Source organism: Parasteatoda tepidariorum, chromosome 6 (genome assembly GCF_982258835.1).
Source record: "Parasteatoda tepidariorum strain Cologne lab strain chromosome 6, Ptep-v5.0, whole genome shotgun sequence".
In the NCBI taxonomy this organism is placed as follows: Eukaryota; Metazoa; Arthropoda; class Arachnida; order Araneae; family Theridiidae; genus Parasteatoda; species Parasteatoda tepidariorum.
Window position 1 is genome coordinate 41,253,545 of NC_141760.1, and position 25,446 is coordinate 41,278,990.

Sequence of the window (25,446 nt, forward strand, 5' to 3'; positions counted from 1 at the left end):
TCGAAAAAAATAATTTTAGTGCGCTTTGCAACCTCGATCAATAAAGTAAAGAAAGAATTAAGATGTGCAAGAAAATTCGACATTGTTAGAATTTTGATGCACATTGCAACCTTAATAAATAAAAAAAACGTAGTAATCGAATTAAAATGTGTGAGAAAATGTGTCGCTGTTAGGAATTTCGGTGTGTGTAGCGTCTTTAATAAATAAATAATTATAAAAAAAATGAACTAAAATGTGTGAGAAAATTCGGTACTTACGCATTGTAACTCCAGTAAATATAAAATATATCAGTAAAACTAAAATATGCGAGAAAATTCTGCACTGTAAGAAATTTTGCTGCACATTGCAATCTTAATGAATAAAAAAAATATATAGCGATACAATTAATATACTATGAGAAAAAGTTCTACGCAGTGAGCATTTTTGTACATGTTCAACCTTGATGTATGAAGAAAAAATGTAGCAATAGATGTAAAAACAAAAAATTGTGAAAATTCTACGATGCTAGAATTTCAACTCGCATTGAAACATAAATATAGTGCTAAGTTAAGCCTCATTATCGTATAAATTAATCCATCGTTAACTTGATTGCACAATCTCAATTTATAAAGGTTGCAGGAAATTTGAGTGATATTGTGTTTCAGCTACCGACATCATGGTTCAACGTTGATTCGACTTTTCTGAGATATTGTGCTTCAACTGACCGATATTATGGTTCAATGTTGAATGGACTCTTCTGAGACTCTGTGTTCCAAATTTATAAATATTAGTTTAGGTATTCTCATGTGACCTATGACGTTAGCTCCAGCTGATTGTTTATAAACAAGATGGCGTGTAAAAGCTGAGTTAAGTTTCTCCACATAAGTTAGAATGTCATTAACGTGAGGTTAATTAAAAACAGCACCATATCGCAAATTGAATTTGTTTAAATATACTTTTTCTCGTCCATGTCTTATATTTAACTTAGATTTATTATTTGTTTATATATTTTATTGTAATAACTATAACCATGATGTATTTTTGTTTTGTGTACCTGGCAACTTCGATGCATAATTAGTTTGTTTATGTTCTACATGGCTTCGTGCCTGTCTTTGTGTTAAATAAGAAATATATAGTGAAAGTAATGTATAGTGAATTGAAATCGTTGTGAAAGAATCTTTGTATAGGAATATAGAATGTGCCACTGAAGAGAATTGATACTTGACGGGCTTGGTTTACTCGAAATAGAATGGAAAGAGCAGTTGCTAACGTAAACAAATGCCACGTTTCAACAACCAATGAGGATCGAGATACCCACACTACGTCACTTGCAGGTGTCAAATTCTGAAAAGAATGATTTGCGACGCGTGCAATATTTTTAGATGGATTGTCTTGGTCATACCAATCAAACTTTAACTTGGTTGATTCAGGACAAATAATTCTCAAGTTTAAAAATTCGTTTCGAAAAAGACAAATTTATAAGCGCTATAAAAAATATCAAAATGAGAAAAAGCTTTTAAATAAAATATTAAACATTTTTAAAAACTGAAGATTGTTTATTTTAACTTGTATCGCACTGAATAATGTAAAATAAAATGATGACATGACTTAAACCATATCATCATTTCACTATCAATCATATCATTATCAAAAATTCTAGACCACGACACTCAATAATTGCAAGAAATTTTAAATTAAATTTTTGAGTGAAGAAAAAAATAGACGTTATTCTTTTTTTCTTCTTCTTCTCTTTGCACGAAAAGCTTTTAATGTATCCTTTTTTTTCCCCTTTGCGACAGTGCTTCGAAAAACAGCGTTAATTTATTTCAAAAATACCAATACCATGAAATCAGAACAATGCTTCTTAGTCGAATCAATGTGGAGCGGCAAAGCGGTGACTCGTAAAAGCGGAAAACAATGTGGAACCGCGAAGAGATGAGTTCGTATAAGTAAACCAGCTGGTTGTTGCCGGGAGCTGGTTTCAAATAATAAAAAAACATTCGAATCCATCGAAACATGTTGCATCTCAGAAACAACTTTAATGGAAGAACTGTGGACTTCTTTATTTCTAATTTTATCAGAAAACTTCATCTACCCGAACACAATAAATATTTTGCTAAAATTGCAAAGATATGTCGTTTTAGAGATCGCTACCTTAAATGAATGAAGTAGAGTGGACTAATACATAGTTTTCGAGACCTGATAATAATTAGTTGATGAGTCATGATTTCTTTTTTTTTTCGTGAAGTTCATTGATGAATAAATCCATTTTTCAATCATCACATTTTGGATAACAGACTGAAACAATTTTTTTTCTTATACAAATGTTGCAAAATAGAAGTTTTATTATTCTAATTTCATACTGTTGACGACAGCTAATCGTAATGATAATCTTGTTTTTGCGTTTAATGCTCATAGCAAAAATCATTCATGAGTTATTAACAAGAACTGTAGTATTTTTTTAGCCACGTATAGTTGCAACGTGCGTAAACAGGAAATCTTTAACTTTAAAAAGCGATAAATAATTATAATGGTTAACTCATAGAAAATTCAAGGAGCAGAGTGATTAATTTTTCAAACCTGAAATTAGCTCCTAAAATCGTAATTTTGGATCCTGGACACAAACTTAGCGTCCTAAATATAATTTAATGAAATTTTTTTAATTTAAGTTAAATTAATTAATTATTATATTATATTAATTATTATTATAGTATATTAATTATTATTATTATTAATTAATTTAAGTTAAATTTGTACTTAAAATTTATACTTATTTATATACTTAAGTTAAACTTGCGCGCACTTAGTTTTAATTTGAGCAGATATTTTTGTAAAAAAATATTTTTTTATTATGCAATAGAAAAAGTTATTTAAAAAGTTACAAAAGTTTATTATAAAAATTAATTAAGAATTGTATTTGGTTATTATAAATATACTGATTTATATTCCTATTATAAATTAGTACATATTTAGTTATTTAAATTTATATTATAAAAGTTACAAAATAAAAATTTTACATAAATGTTTGTTTCAAAAAGGAAAATTTCATAGTTTATAGGAAATGTCCAGTTCCGCTCTGATTATCATCGTGTTATATACTGTTAGTGTTTACTTATATGTTACAATTACTAATTTTGATTTCTAAACTTTATATCTCAACATTTATACTAATAATATTATTTGATGTAAGCTTAATCACTGTTTAGATTTTCAAGAGATATTGCTCAAGATTGATAACTGTAATTTTGAAATTTTACAGCGGCCTAGGCCAATAGGCCCATACGCAAAGATTGGTAACTGTAAGAGGATTAACCTTTTTTTTTTAAGAACATATCTAACAAGTTATGAAAAATATGCAATTTAAATTTCCTCATCTTCTTTCTAGAATACCAGAATCATAATAATCACAGAGCTTGACTACTAGAATCATAACCAAGGTCGATCTGAGCAAAAAAGGGATTAAAATCATTAAAAACAACACAAAGAAAAAAAGTCGAGTCAAATTAACCAGAATATGGTAACATTTACCGTGTTTCTAGCTCTATGGGAACAACAAAAAGCTCGGTAATTTAAACTGAAGCACTATTGATCTTGGTAAAATTAACAGCAAAACACGACTTTAGTTTTGCAGTTTTAGCATAATACCTTGAATCATGGCACAAGAACCATTTATTCGGTTAAATTTACTTCTCAGTTTTGTATTTTTTGCTAAATTAGTGGTAATAAGAACTATAGTTTTGAAAACCAGAACTTACGGTAAAGCGTTACCATATGAATGGAAAAATTACCAAATTAGTGGTTTAAAAACCTTACATTTTGATTTGTATTACCAGAATTATATTCTTTTTACCAGAAATGGTATTAGTATATAGTACGGTAATTTTTCCAAAATTGTTTTCTCCGTATAGTTTATTTAATTAGAATCATATCCCTTTTAACTGTCCAATCTAACCCTGTCACAATTTCTGCTGATTCCTGTGGATTAAGTATCTTTTGACTTCAAATGTGACTTCATTTTTCAGAGGAGGCCTCCGCCCGTAATGTTTATCATTTGTTGATAAACTTATGGAAATGGATTTGCTTTCGAGAAGGGAGAAGGGACTAGTTCAATTTTATAGAAATGGATTTTGCATTTATATTGCGATTCATGTTAAACTAAATATAAAAACTCCTGGGCAAACTATCTTGCAACGGTTAAAAGATTACTCCTCCTTCACCTGACTTTTTTTATTTCGTTATTTATTTTTTTATATCCCTCGTTGAACAGCCGACCCAATTTTGGGTTTACGACTACTAGTGTTCAACTCCGTAGGCTTGTAATTTTGAACCCGATCCAGAGGACAAGGAAACTCCTGGATCAGTACCCCCAGAGGTCTTGATTTGATATGGGAACATGGAGGACTTCGAACATGGAGGACGAACTCTTGGACATGGGCCTAGTGCCCTACCAACTAGGCTATCCAGGCCTATCCTTCACCTGACTTGTAAAAATTGAGCCCTTTGACTCCACCAAAAATAATTCTCAAGATTTTTTTTCTTAGATTGATTTCAGCTAATTAGCGAAATTCCCGGAACTGATAATGAAAAGTAATAATTCGTACTGTTAACTAAGTCCATAGCACGGCGAAAAACTACAGTTCGAAGGAAGATTAATTACGTTCTAAATCTCAAGTTCAATTACTATCTAAATCTTTTATAAACTATAAAATCAGAAATGTTGTACAGCAGGCAGCGTCAATCAGTGCTGTTGTCTCAATAAAAATCATCCAAGAAGTTAAAATTGACAGTAACATGCTTAAGATTTGATCTTCGAACTGCCTGAGGAAGTAAAAATAGCATTAATATATCTCCGTACTAGATAAATCAAAGTCGCAGGTCAGACATTTTTGACCACGCTTATAATGAGAGAAATTTTAAACAAATGACAATTTCAGTTGTCCTTCAGCGAATTTCATTCGGCCTAATTTTATTACAATTTTTTTCAAGAGCTTAAAATAATTTTAAATGTACTTTTTCAAAATTTTGAAATGTTACATGTGGAAAAGTACTTTTCCATAATTTAATTTTTTTTTTAATTTAACATTGTAAAAATGCATTATCTTCAATTTTTGCACAGAATTTTTATTCAACTTCACGTTATAAAATAATATACCCTGCAAAAATCACTATTTCTTTTCCAACGAGTGTTCCTCCAAATGTTCTTTCAAATTTCGAGTTTTTTTAACATAAAATATTTCCCAAATTCAGTATCATTATTAAATTTAAAAAAAAACATTTACTGGTAAAATTAACTTTAATTAACTGAATTTCATAGTTGTGTACAAAAATGTAACAATTCTGTCTGATGATCACTAAGAAAAAGAATGAAACGCCAAAATAATAATACGAGGCTCTAAATTTTGATTGTTAAATCTCATCACTTTGTGTTTTTTATTATTTAATGTCTCATCACTAAATTACTTTACTTTATTCATATGATCTTTTTGAATTATAAAAAAAACTGAATGGTTAAAAATTTGATTTGTTTATTAAGAGAAAATACTTTTTTAAATAGGTTTGCTCGTTTTGCTTATTAGCACTATGTTTAGCTTGCAACTATTATTTAGCATATTGCTAAAGAAGGAAAAATGCTGAAGGATGATTGATAATGCGCTGTCCCCACCTCCAAAATTACTATAAGTAAAGGACCACACACTATATAGAAATAAGGAAATTTGCTATGTGTATATGCTATAAATTTAATATGTGTATTTTAGTACAAATTCCTTTCAGCCTAAGTTGTAGAAGTGTTCCCACGTTGTGGAACAGGGGGTTATAGAGGAAGAGGTTTTACAATTTCATGACAAACGGTACGATAGTGGCAAAGTAATCAACATTTACTTCTTAGACCAGCTAGTGACCTACGATATGAATCTGGGTAGGCTTCATGCCGCAATTGGAGATCGAACTGCAGTCCTTAATAATGACAACTCAGTGCTTAATCCTTTGACACAGAATTTTTATTAAGCATTTATTTCATATTTTTTTCATTAGTTAGTATTAATTTAGATCTAAAAAAAGGAAAAATATTATATTCATCATTTTAATAGTAATTAAATCATTTAATTAAATACAGCACGAAACAACTATGTATATTTCTGTGTTAAAGGTAAAATCTTCCGAGCACGGCTCACTCCCTAACAATAATTTTTCAAGTTTACTTTTATTTGCAGTTATTTAGATTTAAGAGAAACAGTTATTCATTACTCAAATGTCTTACATTTACAAAATCAATTTTTGATAAATTTTTGAATATGAATGAAAAAATTCTTCTAACTACTTTTTTTTGGATTTTATATTTTAATGCAAATATAATTTCGATAATCTAACAAATTTTTTCCGTAACAGTTCGACTGTTTTTTTTCTAGAAGTAAAAAATGTCAATATTTAATTTTACTCGTAAGTGAAGCGTCAGAAAAAAAATATAAAAGGGACACCGATGTGAAGCACCTGAGTCAAGGGGTTAAACTATATTGCATTACTATCTCATTTTCTAATAATTTATTTTTTTCAATCACAAATCTTTTTGAATTTAGAATTACAAAAAAATAATAATAATAAAATAAAAAGTTTAAAAAAAAATACAGGTGCCTGTTTCTGATTTTCCCTCAAAAAACCTAGCTATAAGTGCAGTAAAAATATTTTCTTTTACAACTGAGTTTATAAAAGAATAATAAATTGAATTTGTTCAATTGAATGAATTTCATCATCACTCACAATTTCACATGGAACATTTGATGGGAATAAAAGATTTCAATCTGCAGATTTCAGTCAGCCTTTAAAAAATCATATTTATTTTTCTACTAAAAACATGATTACAATTTTTGTTTGACACCATTTAACAAACATCAAAATTAAAATAAAAAAAATTCAACATTTTTTTTTAATGTCTGAATCTCCATTCATACACAATATGTTATAGACAATTAAAAAAAATTAGCATACTTAAATGGATTCATTTTATAAATTATTCAAAATTCAGCTTTTTTTTTTCCCTACAGAGAATGATTTTCTTTCACTTGGATAAAACTTCTAAATAATTGAGCCAACAATTTAATTCTTAGCGATGAAATCCAATTACTTGATGCATTAACCAAATTAAAAACCAATTGCTTTCTTGGAGTAGTTTGTCGTAGTGAAGTATTAAACTTGAGTCTTTTGTCACATCTTCTAAATGGTACTTATAATGGAATGTCTTAGAAAGTTTGGAAGTTCTTCAAGTAATGTGAAAACTTAATTACAAATTCTTTCCGCATTGGAACACTTTTTAAAAAAGGCAGTTTTGTTATCGTCGGAGGAGCCTATTTTATTCCGATGCTTTTAAAAATTTGCGCACAACGCAAATTACAAAGAATATAAACATTCTCTATCTCAATCTTTTTACTGCTTTAAAATAAACTCTTGTTTTTTTAGATAAAAGTAAATGAATAAATAAACAGAAATGGCGAATAGTAATTACAGTTAATTAGTAAGGTTACAAACTTTTTTTTGCATTTATTTACTTACCTTTTTAAAAATATATGCTTCGATTTTTTAATTGCATTAATGAAAATAATTTTTTCGTATTTCTTATAAAGAAAGGATTGTTTATATTTATTTATACAGAAAGAATTTCAAGATCAGCAAAAATAAAATCTAAGCAGACATTCATGGACTTTACGCATTTCCCCCTCCATTTTATATCTAAGACATTTTAATAAAGTTCGCTAGAATTTCTCAAAACGATATTATCAGAATCGTTTGAAAATGAAATGAAAAAAATATTGTTTGAAAATGATATTTTCAAACGATATTTTTTATTACGATTTTCATAGATTCTCAAAATCGTTTTTAAAAATGCTAACTAAGATGCAAAATCAAGAATCTTTAAAACTAAGCCTTGATTTTAAATTTTTTAGGAGCGAGTTCTGCTGTTTTTCATGTTGTATTGAATGGAAGTACTCTACAATATCGATTATCAGATATAATTTAATTTTAAAAAAGAAGAAGAAAATAATGCATTCGACTCAATAACTGCTATTAACATTTAAATAAATTTTAAGTCTTTCTATAGCAGGAGGACCAAAGCATTTCGATAAATATATTCGACTCACAATCGAAGGACATGTTTCTTTCACTTTAACCATGTAATACATAGAAATGTAAAGTCACGTAAAGAAATGAATGCTAACGTAAAGCTCCAAATGTATTATATAAAGATTTCGATTTCCCGTGCGCTATCTGATGAGGAAAAAAGCAAAATAGAACGTAATTGCATCTTGGTAAGTGGTTGGCTGTGCTCCCATCGCAATTTGTTTTGCTCACCGTTCTCAAAATCGATATTTATTTGAGCAGTACACATTTCTTCTTGATTTTCCTTAGCCAAGTTTTACGTATATTCTAGAAGTTTCTCCAAAAAATAAATAAAGAAAAAAAGAAAGTAAAGGAGTTTTATCGGTTAAAATGTTTTTTAACTTTTGGTTAGGTCTATTTAAATGTTTTCCATTTAAAAAAAAAATTTTCTAGCATTTTATATCCGCACAAAAATCTTTTTCTCTGCAATGTGCAATTTTATCGAAGAAAAATATTACTTAGGCATTTCCTTGAAATTACTTTTTTTCAATATAGGGCAAAATTGGAAAATTTTCTTACTCACCAGCGTTTTGTTCTAGCATTTTAAACAGTAAACACTTTTTAAAACATTAGGTCACTTTTTTTTTTTAAAAAAAAAGGAAAATTATGAAAGATTAAAAAATTTGGTTGAGATTAATAATGTAAGGCATTTCTTTTGAAGATTTCTCAGAATATGGTAAACATCACAAGGTTCATTCCAAAAATGAAGAATGATTTTAAGAAGCGAGCATAAAATAAATAATTTTCAAAAAACTATAAAATATTCATAATAATGCCATATTGATTAAAAAATAACAATAAAAAGAATGTACATGGGGTGCATTTTCGTCTATAAAAGTGGTGCTTGTCAAACAATTTATTCGTCATTTTTTATATTTAGCCCTGTGGTGATGGTTAGTTTGTCCTATACATGACAACCGAATGATACTTTTGTTTTTAAGATATTAATTACAGAGAGATATAAAGTGAAAGATATATGAGATATAAATTTAGAGATGCATGAGATATATACTGAGAGATATATGAGACATATAAACCGAGATATATATGAGATATATACTGAGAGATATGTAAGATATAAACCGAGAGACATATGAGATATAAACTAGATATAAATGGAGAGAGATATTAGCTATAAACTATGTAAACTATTTTGAGATATGTTACTCCTTTTCAATACTTTACAATTAATTACGCTCATATGATAAATAAGCGTTTTTGTTAGCTTATGAAAGTAGAAAACTAATACGACTTCTTCCCAAAATAGTAGTTTCGGCTCGGTATAGGAGTGAATCATAGAAGTGAGATCGTATATTGTTCTGAAATTCAAATTTTTGAAAGAGTCAAATCGAGTAATGTATTAGTGTACAGCATGTAAACTTCAATCACATTTTCGTGAAATTCACATTTTTCGAACTTATACCTAAGAAATTACACATTCATCAATCAAATTCTTTGCAATGCATCGAAATCAAATTCTTCGTAATCCATCGAAATCAAATCAGTAATCAAATTCTCTATAATGCATCTTTATATAGCGAAATTTTACTTTTATATAAGCCTCAAAAATAGAAAAAAAACAAATGAAGCCCGTAAACGATTCAAAAATAAATTGTCCCTAAAAAATGCATCCGACGCTACGCTACGTTTCGCAGAATTTGATTATTTATAATTAGATTCTCTACAATATGTACCAAAGAATTTTTTTAAGTGTCTCTCCCCATTTTAAAAACTTTAAAAAAAAATCTCTTTTCTTGCGAAGATAGGGCAAAAATAAAATTTTGAACCTTATGAGAACTCAAAAAATAAAGAGATAAAAAAAATTTAAATAGAGTTTTTAAAAAATACATGTTAGATTATAGAGATCTATAGTCTCAAGAGAACAAAATGGAAATATGATATGAGAAGCATCAATGTGATGTTGAAAAATATGTTTTGCTGGATATCAGAGAAATGCGTTTTAAATTTGAAGACTCGTAAGTGTTGCATACATCAGAATAATACATAATTTTACTCAAGCTTCAGGAAATGCAATGCAAAAAAAAAAAAAAAAAATTCAGATGGTACTCAGCTGTAAATGAAAACACCATTAGAGGAATTGGACAAACGTTTGCAAGTTAAAGCTGTAATTAAAATTATCAAGTTTTTGTTAAAACTATCAACTATACAGGGTGTCCTGTAAATGTTGCGACTAACTTCTTGGAGAAGTAGGGCTCATCATAAGGATTAAGAATTACCTAGGAAGCCATGAACGGAAATGTTATGTTACGCTGCTACGGGCGCTTTCCTATTATGGACATGTTGTACGTGTGGCTTTGAGCTTGCTCTTTTATTTTTCTGAAATATTTTAATTTCATGCCAATTTTATGTTAATATATATTTTTATAACCATCGTTGAACAGCCGACCCAGTTTTGAGTTTACGATTACAAATGTTCAACTCCGTAACCTTATAATTTTGAATCCAATCCAGAAGACAAGGGAACTCCCGGATCAAGTATTGGGAGAAAATTAGCTTCGTGGAGAACTTTTTGAAGGAACTAACCGGCATTTGCGTTACATGGAAAGGAAAACCGCGAATTCCCACGCGTAGCCTGACAGCAAGGGGACTCTAACCCATGATCAGTCTACCATGAAGATATTTTACGTCAGCATTGTGGTCGGTGAGAGCCGGGTCCGGAATTAATATTGAACAACCATCGCTGGGATTCGAACCAGGTTCACCTCATTGAAAGGCGTACGCCCTATCCCCTGAGCCACCCTGGCTCTTTGTTAAGATTAATTATTCTCGAGTGTTCCATTAAAATAAGCTCAGAAATTCTGTTTTATCGTAATTTAATGATTGGGTGAGCTTGTCCAATTAGTCGCCAAATCATTAAATTACGATAAAAGAACTACTCTTTGAAAACTGTTTTTGACAATAATTGATAGAAAACAAAAAATCGAGATAATTTCGATAAATAAAGTACCTGATATTCAAAGGTACATGATGTAACAGTTCATAATAGGAAAGCTCCCTCAGCGACATAATATAACATTTCCTGTTGTGGTTTCCTATATAATTCTTAATCCTTATGATGAGTTACTACCCCTAGAAGTTTATTGCAACATTTACTGTACACCCTGTATAATAATTATTAATAACTCATTTTATCCCTAAGTTTTATGTTTAATGAAAAGGTCTTATTAAGCCTATTTGCTTTCGAAAATAAGTTTTTTAAAAAAAGGAAATTTTGAATACCAAAGACGGGAAACAGGTGTTAGATGTCAAAAAAAAGTCAGTAGTTGCAAATTACATTTCTCATATCACAAAATAATCCTAGAATTTTTATCTACTCGAATAAAGGTACATGCGAATGTATTGACGTAATTCAATAGTTATAAAACATACGATAGTATTTCCCTTAAGGGAGAAGGTGCATAGTGCAGACACCTGGAATAATTCTATTATTTATTAACCAAAATTTCTCTGTAAATTTGGTCAGATTTTTAAAGAAAATGTGAAACATTTTGCGTATGTTTGATGATACACTAATTAAGTTGCATATTAAAGAATAAGGTTGTGTCGGAAAAATAAGCTCCTTTTTTTAATTTCTAATTTAGACTGTTTTTGTGCATCGCTTTTAATGGAATATATTATATCATGAATGAAAATATGCATTACAGATTGGCAATTTAGATTGCCTTTTTTTTTAATTAACCGGTAATGAGCTTCAAGAAAAAAAATGACTCATTGGAGTATGGACACGTAGTTGAGGTGTTACTGTGAACATGTTAATATTGAGCTCCGTATGATAATAATGTGGATTAATTATTAGCACTTCACTTATTAAGGAATTTAAAAGCAAGAATTGATTGATTTTGAAAACTATTCAAATAATTTACAAATTTTTCTTTTTTTCAGATTTATTTCGTAAATTCTATTTATTATTGTTCGATGGTAAATTTAGAAAAAAAACTTATACTTAAATGCAGTTTAAGTTTTTTTTTTTTTTCTTTTTTTTCAAAAAATTACTAAATTGTTTTTCTTTCAAAAAATTACTAAATTGTTTTTCTTACAAAAAATTACTGAATTTGGTTAGATGTTTTTCTTTCAATTGACAATTACTAATAATAATTTGCCTCACTGCGATAAAAATTTAAAACCAAATTTCATTGAATCAATGAAAAAATATAATTCTCTTTAATAAATATTTTTAAAGAAATAGATTATTTTTGAGTCAACTTTTCGTTGAACTACTTTTTTACGTACTTATTTATATACTAAAAGTTAATATTTATGAGTTCTGACATTAATTAAATTGTTAAATAAAGTATAATGATTTATTTCAAGAATGTAATTTTAGATTAATATTAGTACCATTTTGATTTTACTTAAATTTTTTTACAGAAACAATAGACTCAAAATCAAATTTTATGACTTGTCCTCCTTATCCCCCATCTAACTTGGACCTAGTCTAAACAAAAATAATAGGGGGGAAATATACATTTGAACTAGTTATTGCGTCATTCGAAAGGAAGCTAATGATTCATTTTTTTTAATTTAAAAAATATTTGATCTGTTCAAAATTATGATTTGTAAACTTTTTTGTTAAACTAGTTGACTGTCCGTTCTCTGTGTAGGGTGTAAAAAAAGTAAACAATCACTAAATCAGCATTAGTACTGAACAAGACTACGAAATGATACACTAAACTATAAGACGTAAACCAACATAATGATTCCAATTTTTTTATTTATTATTTTTTTTGTCCATGAAGCTAGCTTTACAATTTTAGATTAAACAAAACATGATTTTAGTAGTTCATCAAATCAAAATAATGATTAAATCAGAGCAGTAACACTTTGGATGATGCAGTTGTTTGGCTTTTCTGTTTCAAAATCAAATGATTTTCCCTGAAACTTATTCCTTTCAAAGGTCCGTTGAAAACCTCTTTCTACAGTATCTATATTAAAAGTGCAGTTTAGTGTAGGATATTTATATACTAATTGTTGTACCTATATCAGTATATTTAGTACTTATTAAAATTGCTCCAATTACCAAAGCACCAGAGTGACTATGACCAATATTAAGCAAAATTACGCTCTTTTAAACGAATTAGCACCATTTCTCCATTAATTTCGTTTTATAGAACAAAACGTATTATTTTCATTTGAATTCGAATCTATCATCAAAATTAATTCAGCATAATGTTGATTTTTTAAGCTTCGCCTTAAAGAATTAGAACGATTTCTCCATTAATTTTGCTTTTCAGCACATAACGTATTTTTTTAATTTTTAATATAGTTTATTTTTTATTTTTTTTTATAAATACCTTTTTGAATCATAACTATAAGCAAAATAAAATAAAAGTGGTTTCAGAAACTGTAGGAATGCTAATTTGGTGACGTAGTTACCTTTTGTGTCCACGTTGCTTGTTGAGTTTATCTGGCATAACGAATAAAACATAATTAAATTAGCTGTAAGTTAGCAGTTATCACTGATGTAATCTTTAAAATACTTGGGGGGGGGGGAAAGCAGAAATGTCAGAAGCTTCATTTTTATCTAAAAAAAGCTTTTATATTTTCATCGTTTAATTTTGTTTGCCTGGATTAGTGATAAATATTCCCAGTTCCGAATAATCCTTACTAAATTTGTAACAAATGAAGCCTGTTCTATAAACATGTAACAAATGGTACCTGTTCTACAAACATGTAGCAAATGGAACCTGTTCTATAAACATGTAACAAATGGAACCTGTTCTATAAACATGTATGCCCTGTTAAGGTTGGGTATAGAAAGAATGAAAAAGTTGCAAAAAAATAACAATTTAGAGAGAGAAAAACTAAAAAAATAATGGCCGGGTGAAACATAGTTAGTTGTACATTTTACGAAGTTTGGCTAACCCAGAAAAATAGTAATTCTTCTTCTTCAAAAACAGTTCTAGAAGATAACAAGTATATTCAAAGCACATACCTTTTTATCCATAAAAAGATATTCAGTCCTGGATCGGAGATGAGTTTAGGATGAAACAAACAAAAACTTTTTGGCTAGTGAAAAAGGAATCAGTCCAGTTCTTTTTTTAAAAAAATCACTATTGTTTTATTGGAGGAAAAACAAACTAGACAAATCATCATGTTGAGGCACGACATCATTTTAGGAATGGCTCATGCCAAGGATGTGGAACTAGTGATGACTGGAACAGGAGTTAAAAATGACTGTGGGGGATTTCCATCCCTGACGGTAGTTGGTCAGCGGATCATCCTTTGAAAAAACTGGAGATTTTATCAGGAGAGTTCTTTAGTAGGCATTAAAACCGATTTATCAGGAAAATTCTTTAGTAGGCATTAATCCAATTTGTCAGGAAAATTCTTTAGTAGGCATTAATCCAATTTGTCAGGAAAAGGAAAATTCTTTAGTAAGCAATTCATCAGAGACAATGAAAAGGACAGCATGGCGATAGGTGAGTTATTTTCAGCGAACAAAGCCCAACATCAAATGAAGATGGCGCAGAGAAGCCATCTTCGAAAAAAAAAACTTCTCCACCTTAGGGAGGTGGGAGCAAAAAATGTTAAAACTCCGTTAAGCGGAGGGCAGCAAATTATATGACATCAAATTATCGAAAGCTATTCCGTCTTTCGCGCTCTTCCTTTTTATAAGATACAAAAACTTAAAATTGAAGTTGTAGTGCATGTTGTGCAAGTTAAAGTTAAATTACCTAAAAATCACGAGTTGAGACGAAAAATTGATATGCGTTAAAAGTTACGGTTGAGAAACACAACAAACACGCGGAGATAAAAGATGCCGACGACCAGTGGAATTCTCAGAAAAAAAAGGGTGGAAACTTCTCGAAATAAAGGGGCTCTTTAAGGAGCTGGTAAGGAATTTTAGGGGGAGAATGTCCAAATTGCGCTACCGCTTAAGGGGCTAAAGAAAGATGATGAAATAAAAGAATGTATTACAAAATTAAAAGAATTAGTATTATTGATTAAAAAAAACAGGATATTTATAAATTAGGCTGTGACCTAATGTCACAATGTAACAAATGGAACCTGTTCTATAAACATGTAACAAATGGAACCAGTTCTATAAACATGTAACAAATGAAACCTGTTCTATAAATATGTAACAAATGGAACCTGTTCTATAAACATGTAACAAATGAAACCTGTTCTATAAACATGTAACAAATGGAACCAGTTCTATAAACATGTAACAAATGAAACCTGTTCTATAAACATGTAACAAATGAAACATGTTCTATAAACATGTAACAAATGAAACATGTTCTATAAACATGTAACAAATGGAACGTGTTCTATTATAGCAAATTTAACTAGGTAATTGATCACTCATTTATTTCAGTGTCTGATTGAAAATTTAAATTAAATATATGCTTTTTTTCAGTATTTTAATGCCATGATCGTGACTAACGTCGTGTCCCAATTTGCCATGCAGCCTTCCAAATTTAAAATAATCGAGCTTGTTATATTTGCAATAAAGAGGAAAAAAGCGTATAAAATACAAAACAAAGCAAAATAAAATTTAAAAAATGGCAAACAGCCCTATAAATGTGTAAAATGAACTATATTTCTACTTTTATTCTTTCTTTTCAAATCTCAACCCTGTTGGTGGTATTTATTGTTATAACGAAACATATTATCCCTTTTGAATTTAGAATATGTTTTCTACTTTATTATAATATTAAAGCATAAAGATAACCCTACAATTCTCTATCTGTATCAGTAGAACATAGTATTCCAAACAATTGTTGGTCTCTTTTCTTTTGAAATTCAAATTTACTACAAAGTTTTTAACATTTGAATACGAAATAATGTCGAAAATGTTGGCAAAAAAACCTTTTTCCATAATCTCCTTTGTAACATATACTAATGAAGTCTCTAATGATTTGCATTAGATTAAGATAACAACGCGTTACACGAAAAATTGGCTTCCATCCATTTCTCATGGTTTTATGCTTGCCATCATCGGGGATGGTTGGGACATCTATTGTTTGAAGAACGTTCAATCACCCATCCTTTTCAATGTATTCAAGATGTTTTGGGGGCAGTTTCTTTTTCTTATAAAACTTAGCATGCATTTATAGTTACTCATTAAGTTAAATGTTACCAAAGATAAAGAAATGAAGAAATTGTTAATCATTTTTAAACTGTTTTCTTTGTAAAAAGTCAAAACTGTTTTCTTTGAAAAAAGTTTGTTTCATTTTAAAACTACAAACTTCTTAAAGTTTGTAGTTTTAAAATGAAAAAAAAAAATTAAACAAATGTACTTCTGATTTAGTGATTTATAATGTAGAATCGTACTTTCCTCCTTATATTCCAAACAATGCCAGTCATGTACCAATTTATAAAAATGAATAAAAAATGTATTTATTTAAGAATTTCTTTGATGAATTATAGAAAGACCATTTCATCCATTATTTTAACCATTATTATCAGAGAACGATTACCCAAGCGATACAAAATCAAAATGCTCCAGCATAAAAAGTAGGGGAAAATCTTGCAAAATAATCCCGATAACCGAGCCTCATGAAAAAAGGGAAACGCTAGTAATTACAATTGGTTCATAAAATAGGCCGAGGGAATAATATGGTTCTCACGGTTTGGTTTGAGGGAAATTTTAAAATGTTTCATGCATACTTAAGATTTAAATATAGAACCAAAATGACGGATAAGAATAAGAAAAAGTGAGAAAGCGTTTAATTTTGAATCATAAGTTAGGAAGGTTTAGATAAAGAAATAACAGAAAAAGATTAGTTCAAACTTTTTATGTATGTTTTGTATGTGTATATTGATTGTAAGTAGGTATTGATTTTTAAAATCGCGTTTTTGAGCGGAAGGTGGGTAGGATTTTGCAATTTTACACTATAAATAATTGGCCATAAACTTGAACTTCTTTGCTTATATATAACAGAATTTATAAATTAGGTGTATACAAATAAAGTCGATGAGAAATGATCAAATGCGGCGTAAGAGATAATAGCCTCAGTGGTGGCCTCTGTTCTTGATCCCACACTAACCTTCACTATTTAAACAAAGCACTTCTTTGGTATTATAATTTCTTATGTTCTAAAGCTATCAGCAAATGAACGTAGTAACTATATGAGGGAAAACAGCTTCCCATCGACGTTAAAAAGTTCATGGTAAGTATACTTCCCGCTGCCTTATATCTAGGGTTAATAATCAAACTCACAGAATGAAAATAATTTTAACTCAAAAGGATGCATTTTGTTAGAAACTTATACTCATTTTCAATTTAAATTTTGGCAGAAGCATTTTATTATGTTAAGTGTCTTATTACAACAACAACAAAAAAAAACAGTACGGAATTTATTCGAAAACATTCTTTTAAGTGCTTGCACTCGTAAACTAGCCAAGTTTTAAACAATGTATGTCTAGAATTAAGACTGTAAACATAAAGTTCACAAAAAAAGATTAATATTTATCGTAAATATTAAAATAAAGCAAATGTCTGAAAACTAAGAACGTTATTGTTTTCCCATGAGTTTGACGAAACAAAAAAAGATTCACACTTCGAACATTAGGTATGATGAAATAGCTTCTTGGTAATAAATAAAATCTCCTGACTGCTTAACTATTACTTGATATATAGTAATATGCAGAAAAACAATACAACAATAAAATAATAAAATGAGTCTTCAGTACTACATTTTTGTAGAGGGAGACAGTTGTATTCATATTCTCACTTTTCCCTGATGATTGTTAAGCACAGAATATGATTTTCCCAATCGAACAAAAGTAGTACGGCAGTAAAATGTTCTTTTAGTGCTCAGAATATTTTAGAAAAGTCCTCTGAACTATTCCCAAGGGAACATCATCGGAGAGTACCTGGTGGAAAAAGAAAAAAATTAACCTTTTGGTGTATCAAATAATATAATTAAAAAACAAATAAATGAGCAAGAAGAAGAAATGAAGAATTATTTATTTGTTGTAAAATAATATTATTGAGAATTAACAAACAAAAATCAAGAGGAGTTCAGTATAATGCAGTATAAGTAGTCACCACTAGCTAAATAAAGATATTTTAAAAAACGTATTTGAATGCTTTCGTTTTATTTATTTTTAGAGCCCAATTGATAATCGCAATTTTATTGGATTTTCCTCTAAATTTATTTATTCATTTTTGGTTTAAGGAAGTTTACTTCGTTGTTATTAAACTTTTTCATTCCTTTTTCTTTGCTAATGTCAAAAAAAAAAAAATCTCAAAAATTATTGCTTATTTTTTTTTTTTTTTTTTTTTTTAAATGGTAACTAATTACATAAGCATTTAACTGGGTAATTTGGGAATATTGCTTATGGAAAATAGAAGACACAAATATGATATAATTAAAATTTTTATTCATGAATAATTAAAATTCAAATTAAAAGAAAAAAAAAGAAACAGAAAAGGATAATCAGGGCCCGCGCTAAGCATTCGCCACCTCACCAAATGAGATAAAATCGTAAATTTGGCAAATAAAATTGTGTTTTGGCGAAAGTATTGGCGAATGACTTTTTCCACTGGAAAGAAAAATATATATTTAACTCGATCCTCAAATTGAGGTTAAAATGAATTTTTCTAAGCGAATCAGTATTTTTTATTAGACTACAGTAATTTTCGGTTGATGTGCCGCATAACCAATTAGAATTGAGTCCAAGTAATATAAGCCTGAAACAAACTGCAGTAAAATAGTTTTCTATGGGGAAAAAAGATAATCATAAGAAATTGTTAAGATTTGCATTTGGCGAAGACTTTCGAAAATTGGCGAATGCTTTTGATATTTGGCTATTAATTTTAAATACTTAGCGCGGGTCCTGATTATGAAATGTTACAGACAGATAAAAAAATTAAAATCAAAAAGTAAATATAATTATTAAGCTATTAGGAATATAAAAAGTAAAATAAGTGTATCAATGTAATAAATAAAAATAATTCCAATCCAAAAATCTGGAAAAATCAAGCCAAGAAATTATAACAATAACTTACTATATTTTACAACATTTAACTGTGTACGTCACTGACTTGGCTCTGAAATTTGACTAAGTTAGAATATTCACTATTCGGGTACAAACTAAAGTAAAATGTAATTGGTTACACTAATGAATCTCACTGCAATTAAGATTGCACGCAATTGAGAATATTCATAATTAAATTTACAATTGTAATCATGATTAGATATAATCATTATTTCTTGTAATTACAGTTCAATAATAGTTATAATTCACAATTGCAATTTTTTTCTCTAATTATGATTGCTTGGCTTCTACTAGAACCATTAAAAATTGATGTCGCACATTTTTTTAAATTTTTTTAATCCCCCCGCCCCATCACAAAGTGTCACTTCTAGTCTTTATCCCCTTTTGACTTATCATGTACGCTATAGTAAATAAATATATGCTATCAATTTGGAAGCAAAACTCATTTTATGGGTCATATCTAGAAAATTTAATTTTTAAGCTTCAACAAAGTTTTTTCATAAGATTTGTAGCATAGAAATAATAATAATTAGATGTGTACTCATTTTGATGAAAAATATGAAGAAAAAAAATGAAATAAATAAAAATATTTAATCTGTATTTATAATATAAACATATAGATATTTAATTTTTAAAGAAATAATAAGATATAATTACTATGAACTGAAAATGAAAAGAATTTGAATAATTTATTCAAAATAACATACCCAAAAATATAAAAATTCACCCTATGATACCATTATATATTTTAAAGTTGCTTTGGAACTACTAATTAGGTAAACTAACTAGTACTACTTACTTTGGAACTACTGTTAGGTAAATTTATTGGTATTCTGTCAATTAATAAAATTTTATTTAGCGCTTTTTTATGTCATTATATATGTAACTCATTAGGATAATGGTACTATAAAACAATAAAACTGTAAGTCTCAAACATTATTACACATCGTTTCAACTAATTCTAACGAAAAATGCCGTGCAATTCAACTCAACTCTGTCAACTATCTCCGGTTAAACGGAAATAATCATCTTTAAGTTTCATTATCTTGCATATAATAACAGTTATCACATATGAGCTCTAGTTCCTTATCATTCAAAAAGCGGAGATTAGGATTCAGGGACGGTGTTAGGATGTGACTCTTTATTTATCGAGTGTTTGTTTACGAATAGGGGAGGATTCTCAAAATAGACAATTCGACAGAAGTTTAACAAGATCGTTTGAAAATTTTTTTAATTAATTGCTAGCAAACGATAGCTCTCGATTAAACTGGCAACGAAGTTATTCAAGATTCTTTATCTAACGTTCTTAAAGACAAGACAAGAGACTCAAAAAAAGAAAATATGACGACAAATTTTACAACTAATGTGGAGATAATTACTTCAGATGGAGTGGTGAAAACTTTGATTGTTGATCAAGAGAGAAAGATAACTGGCGCTTATCAAAACTTCAGAAATATACCTGGTGCTTTAGTAGCTTGTTATGGACAATGGGTAGAGGTGTTAGATTTAAGTCATAACAAATTAAGGTAAGTAAAAAGGAAGTTAGAAAAAATTGTCGTATTATTATTCAACCTCAAATGAATAATTTTAGATAAAATATTTTATTTTAAATAGTATATAGTAATTTTAAACATTTGAACACTTCTATTTTAATTCGACTTTTCTATCCCGATTTGGTATTTCAGCATAAGAGAAATATTTTTCATTTTAAAATGAAAAATATTTTAAACAGACATTCTCTTATTTGCTATTTGAAAATATTTTAGTGTATTTTGGCGTAATCATTAGCAAATAGTTTGTAAACAAGTATATGGTAATTATAGTAACATATAGTTATTTTAAACATTTGAGTATTTCTATTTTAATTTCATTTTTTTTTTGTCCCAATTTAACATTTCAGCACAATAGCAATATTATTCATTCAAAAATGAAAAATATTTTAAATAGACATATTCTCTAATTTGCAATTTTAAAATATTTTAGTGTGTAATATTCTGGCGTAATCATTAGCAAATAATTTGTAAAAAGAAATATGTCAATAAACACAAGTCAATCTCAATAGTATGAAAACTTCTTTGGCTTCAAAAATATGAAGATGGTAACAAAAGTCAACATGTTTCGAGCGCCCAAGATTGACGCGCATTCTCAAGACTCGTCAGACGTGAATGACTTAATTAACAAGCTGATCTAAATTTTCAAACACAAGTTATTGTCTATTGTGAAGTTATTATAATTATGTTTTATTAAGCACTTATCAATAGTTAAGTTAGTAGTTATTTTAAAGTTTATTTTAAATTAACATATCCTTTAGAGAAAAAGAATGTACTTTTTTTAGTAAATGTGTTTAATCCTCTGAAATATGGTGCCTTTTTTTCGTTTAAAGCTGGATTAATTAATTCATTTTGAATCCTCAATTTAATATATTTAAACTAAAATATGCACACAAAAAATGAAAAAAAATTTTATTTGAATAATTTCTAAATGTAATATCTAGCTTTCAATTTCGTTATTTTTTTTTATTTAGAAACTAGTGTAAATGATTCTCTTACATTTTTCCATTTTTAGAATGCGGGGCAAGGCTTGGGCTCAGTTTTTTTTATCGCATTTGCTAATTTGAAATATTTTTATTAAATATAAAGTTTGAATTTTCTAAGTCTTTTTCTCCACGGTCATTTTTTCAAATTTTGAAACGATATATTTTAAATCCTAGTAAAAATATCAGAATAAAATTTTTATTGTCTCAGTTATTTTATTTTGATTTGTCTTCATAAAGCACTTTTAAAATTTGTATATAATTTTTAAATAATAATGAAGTAGAAAAATAAGCAAAAGAATGAATCGAGTCTTAAAATGTTCAGTTGCGCCAAATATTCGAAAAATTATCTTTATGGAATTAAAAAATTTTTATTAATATGTTTCATAAAAAATTTGATTTTCTTTGTAGTAGTAATACTTACATAAAACAGAAGCACAAAATTTCAACATATTGCATGCATAATTAAAATATTTTCAAAATTTGTCCCCTTAAGACTAATTTATGTGTCATTGGCTAAACATAAAAGCTAAGTTTAGAAATACACCAGTTTTTCCATTACTTTGGTATTTTAAGGCTTTTTTTAGTAAGCCTATGCATCTTTACGCTAATTAGAAGCCCTATTTTTAGTTACTGAAATAGTCTAGTTTCATACGGGCTCATTATGAATATGCCACAAAAGCAAATGATTGATGCAACCTACTTAATAATAAACTCACGTTTTAGCTTTAAAATATGCAGTATATTTCCTAATCTGTGCAATTTATAGATACTCGCATTTGCCTAAAAGTGAATGGAATCAGTGAAATGAGCCTATAAAATGTTAGGCTAAACGTAAGCTATTAGAAATGTTACTTAACGTCTTCACTTTAAAGCATTACTTAATGCATTGCAAAATGTTACTTAACGTTTTTCTTGAAAAACAAGCTGAAATCAGTATGAAATTCCCATTTGCGTTAAATCTAACACTGTGGTCATTTTAACCAATGTAAATTATCACAAAATATTTTTTATTATAATTATAGATTTGCTGTTAGTGTATTGAGAAAAAAAATATAGTCAAAACTACCAGAATATGGTAAAATTTACCTTGCTTCTGACTCAATGGAAAAACCGAAAAGCACGGTCACTTTTATCGCGTTGGTAATGATTTTGGTAAAATTAACAATAATATATACATCTATATATATATTTCTCTTACACGGTGACAAAAAAAAACCTCATTGCAACTCCCCGAATGACAACGCTAGAAAATCGACCAATGATTGCAGGTAAAAATCTCACTTGCCAAATCTAGCTGAGGTGGCTCATCATATAGCGCTTTTAAAAACGGAAATAACCTTAAGCTAGGCAGAAGTGAGTAATCTTTGTCGATAGATCACTATTTTAGTATTTTGTCGAAAGCGCTTTTTTTCACGAATTTATATATTACGAATTTATTTGACGATTTTTGATTTATATCACGAATTTATTTGTTTTATTATTGTTATTAGTTATTAATTGAAAAAAGAGTCTCAGCCGTGCTGTTACGCTTTAAGATTTCATACTATAGCACATTTCTAATAGGTTTAACGAATTACATGCCATTTATTTGAATTCAAATTTATTTTAATGACTTAGTATTTACTAAAAATATGTAATTTCTTTTTAAAAAAATGCTCTTATATGAATTTTAATGACTGGTTTTAATTCTCAGAATTTCGTGTATTTGCAATGCACCTAAGTTAGTAGCGAGCGAAGCGAGCTTAGTTTGCGAAGCAAACCATATAAGATTGCGTAGCAGTTTTCGGGGGTTAGTGAGCAGGGAGCGCAGCCCACTAGTGTATTAAAATTTGGTAATTTTTATCATGATATCTCAGAGCATGACATAAAAATCATTTATTTGGTTAAATTTACTTTTCAGTTTTGTTCTTGTTACTAAATGTGTGGTAATAAGAACTATAATTTTGTAAACCAGAATTTCCGATGAACCATTACCATATGAACAGAAAATTATCAAATAAATGGTTTAAATACTAGAATTATGGCGTTTTTTTTTACCAGAAATGTCTTCACCATGCAAGCATATGGTAATTTTGCATAGGATTTTTTTCTCCGTGTGAGAAAGCCATCTTGCCCATGTTCAAAATTAGCTTTCCCATCCAATTAGTTTGGTAAACAATAAGTAGTAGTTTTTTAATACATAGCTGTTGCAAAACATAAAAAAATTACCCTTAACAACAACATTACATCTCCAAAAACCATTAAATTTACTGGGTTTTGTGCGGAAAAGTTAGGAAAGTGTGCAAATGTCAAACGAAATATTTAACATTAAATTATTACAGATAAAATTACCCAGATACAGATAATAATCTCAACTTTTAGATAAAATTTCATCAACGTGTCGAAAATTAGTGCGATTTTTAAATTGTATTCATTGTTCATAATGCTGATTATTTGACTTTGTATGAAAACTGTTAATCTAATAGGCTTCATATGATATGATTTAACCTTTAATCAGTTATAAATTCGTTTATAAACATTACAAATGTAATTTCGGTCAATGTTAGGATTCATCAATTCAAACTTTTATCATTTTATCTGTTATTTTATCCTACAGTATAATTTGATTAATGTAGAAGGGAGAAATTAACATTCACTAGGAAGTCATGTCACATTTCAGCACTGTAATTATCAACTTCTCAGATAGGACAGTTCCTTCGTTCTTTTAATAGAACAACCTTGAATTTAATAACTCGAAAGTCTTTAGGGTTGAATAGTTTCTTCCGCAAGAAAAAGTTACTTTAAGAGTTAAGTACTTACGTAAAACACAGAAAAATGAAAGAATTTAAAAAAAAAGAAAGAAAGAAAAATCCATAACATTAGAAATCAATTTATTTTGAACAAACTAATGCTATTTGTTTGGTATCGCTAATAAAAAGCTTAAAATAAAAATAATGGAAAAAGCCGTAACTCTCCGTAATAAAACTAATTTTTTCCCCCATTCGGCAACTCTTGAGTTGTATCTCGTTATTTTTAACTATCTTTTCGTCACAAAATCGCGTGACATTTGACGAATATTTGACAAAATATTTGACGAACTATTGCTTCCACTCAAGTGTTATAAAATAAAATATTTGTTTCCCATTTGTGTTTCATATTAAAGCATTCTGGAAGTTTTTCAATATATTTTTATTTGAATAATATATTCTTCAATATATTATATTTTGCCGTTTGCACCCTATGACGGGATGAGACAGCGGTTAGCGCTCTATCTAAAAATGTGGAAATTAACTAGTGTTTTGTTTACTTCAACCCACACTGAGGAAATAATGTGGTCAAAACTACCAGAATATGGTAAAATTTACCGTGTTTTTGGCTTTGTAGGAACACCAAAAAACTCGAAAATTTTTGTCAAAGCGCTTTGGTAATGATTTTGGTACAATTAACGAAAATATGATTTTAAATATGTGAAAATTTTGACAAATATGGATAAATTTGGAAATCTCAATCATGCTACCTTAGAGCATGGTACGAAAAACCATTTATTTAGGAAAATTTACTTTACAGTTTTATGTTTGGTTGGAACAGCTATAATTTTGAAAGCTATAATTACCGATAAAACCATATGAACGGAAAAATTATCAAATGAATGGAATATTTCGGTTTTGTTAACCAGAATTGCGTTTTTTTCCCCACCAGAAATGTCATTACTATGTAGTATGGTAAATTCCCCAGAATTTTTTTCTCCATGCAAGATCCTCCCCATTTCAAGGTAGAATGGCACACATCATGACTATTTTTTAATGCGTGAAATTTCAAACTTAATT

General features: G+C 28.6%; 1 protein-coding gene across 1 annotated transcript in view; it reads left to right on the forward strand.

The window, feature by feature from the left end:
- The first annotated feature begins 20,190 nt into the window (after positions 1–20,190).
- The window catches only part of LOC107454405 (leucine-rich melanocyte differentiation-associated protein), a 74,850-nt gene continuing 69,594 nt past the window's right edge, over positions 20,191–25,446 (forward strand). Inside the window, exon 1 of the mRNA XM_016071600.5 lies at positions 20,191–20,630. Coding sequence (XP_015927086.1) covers positions 20,446–20,630 — 185 coding nt within the window. The 5' untranslated portion in view covers positions 20,191–20,445. The remainder of the gene's footprint in view (positions 20,631–25,446) is intronic.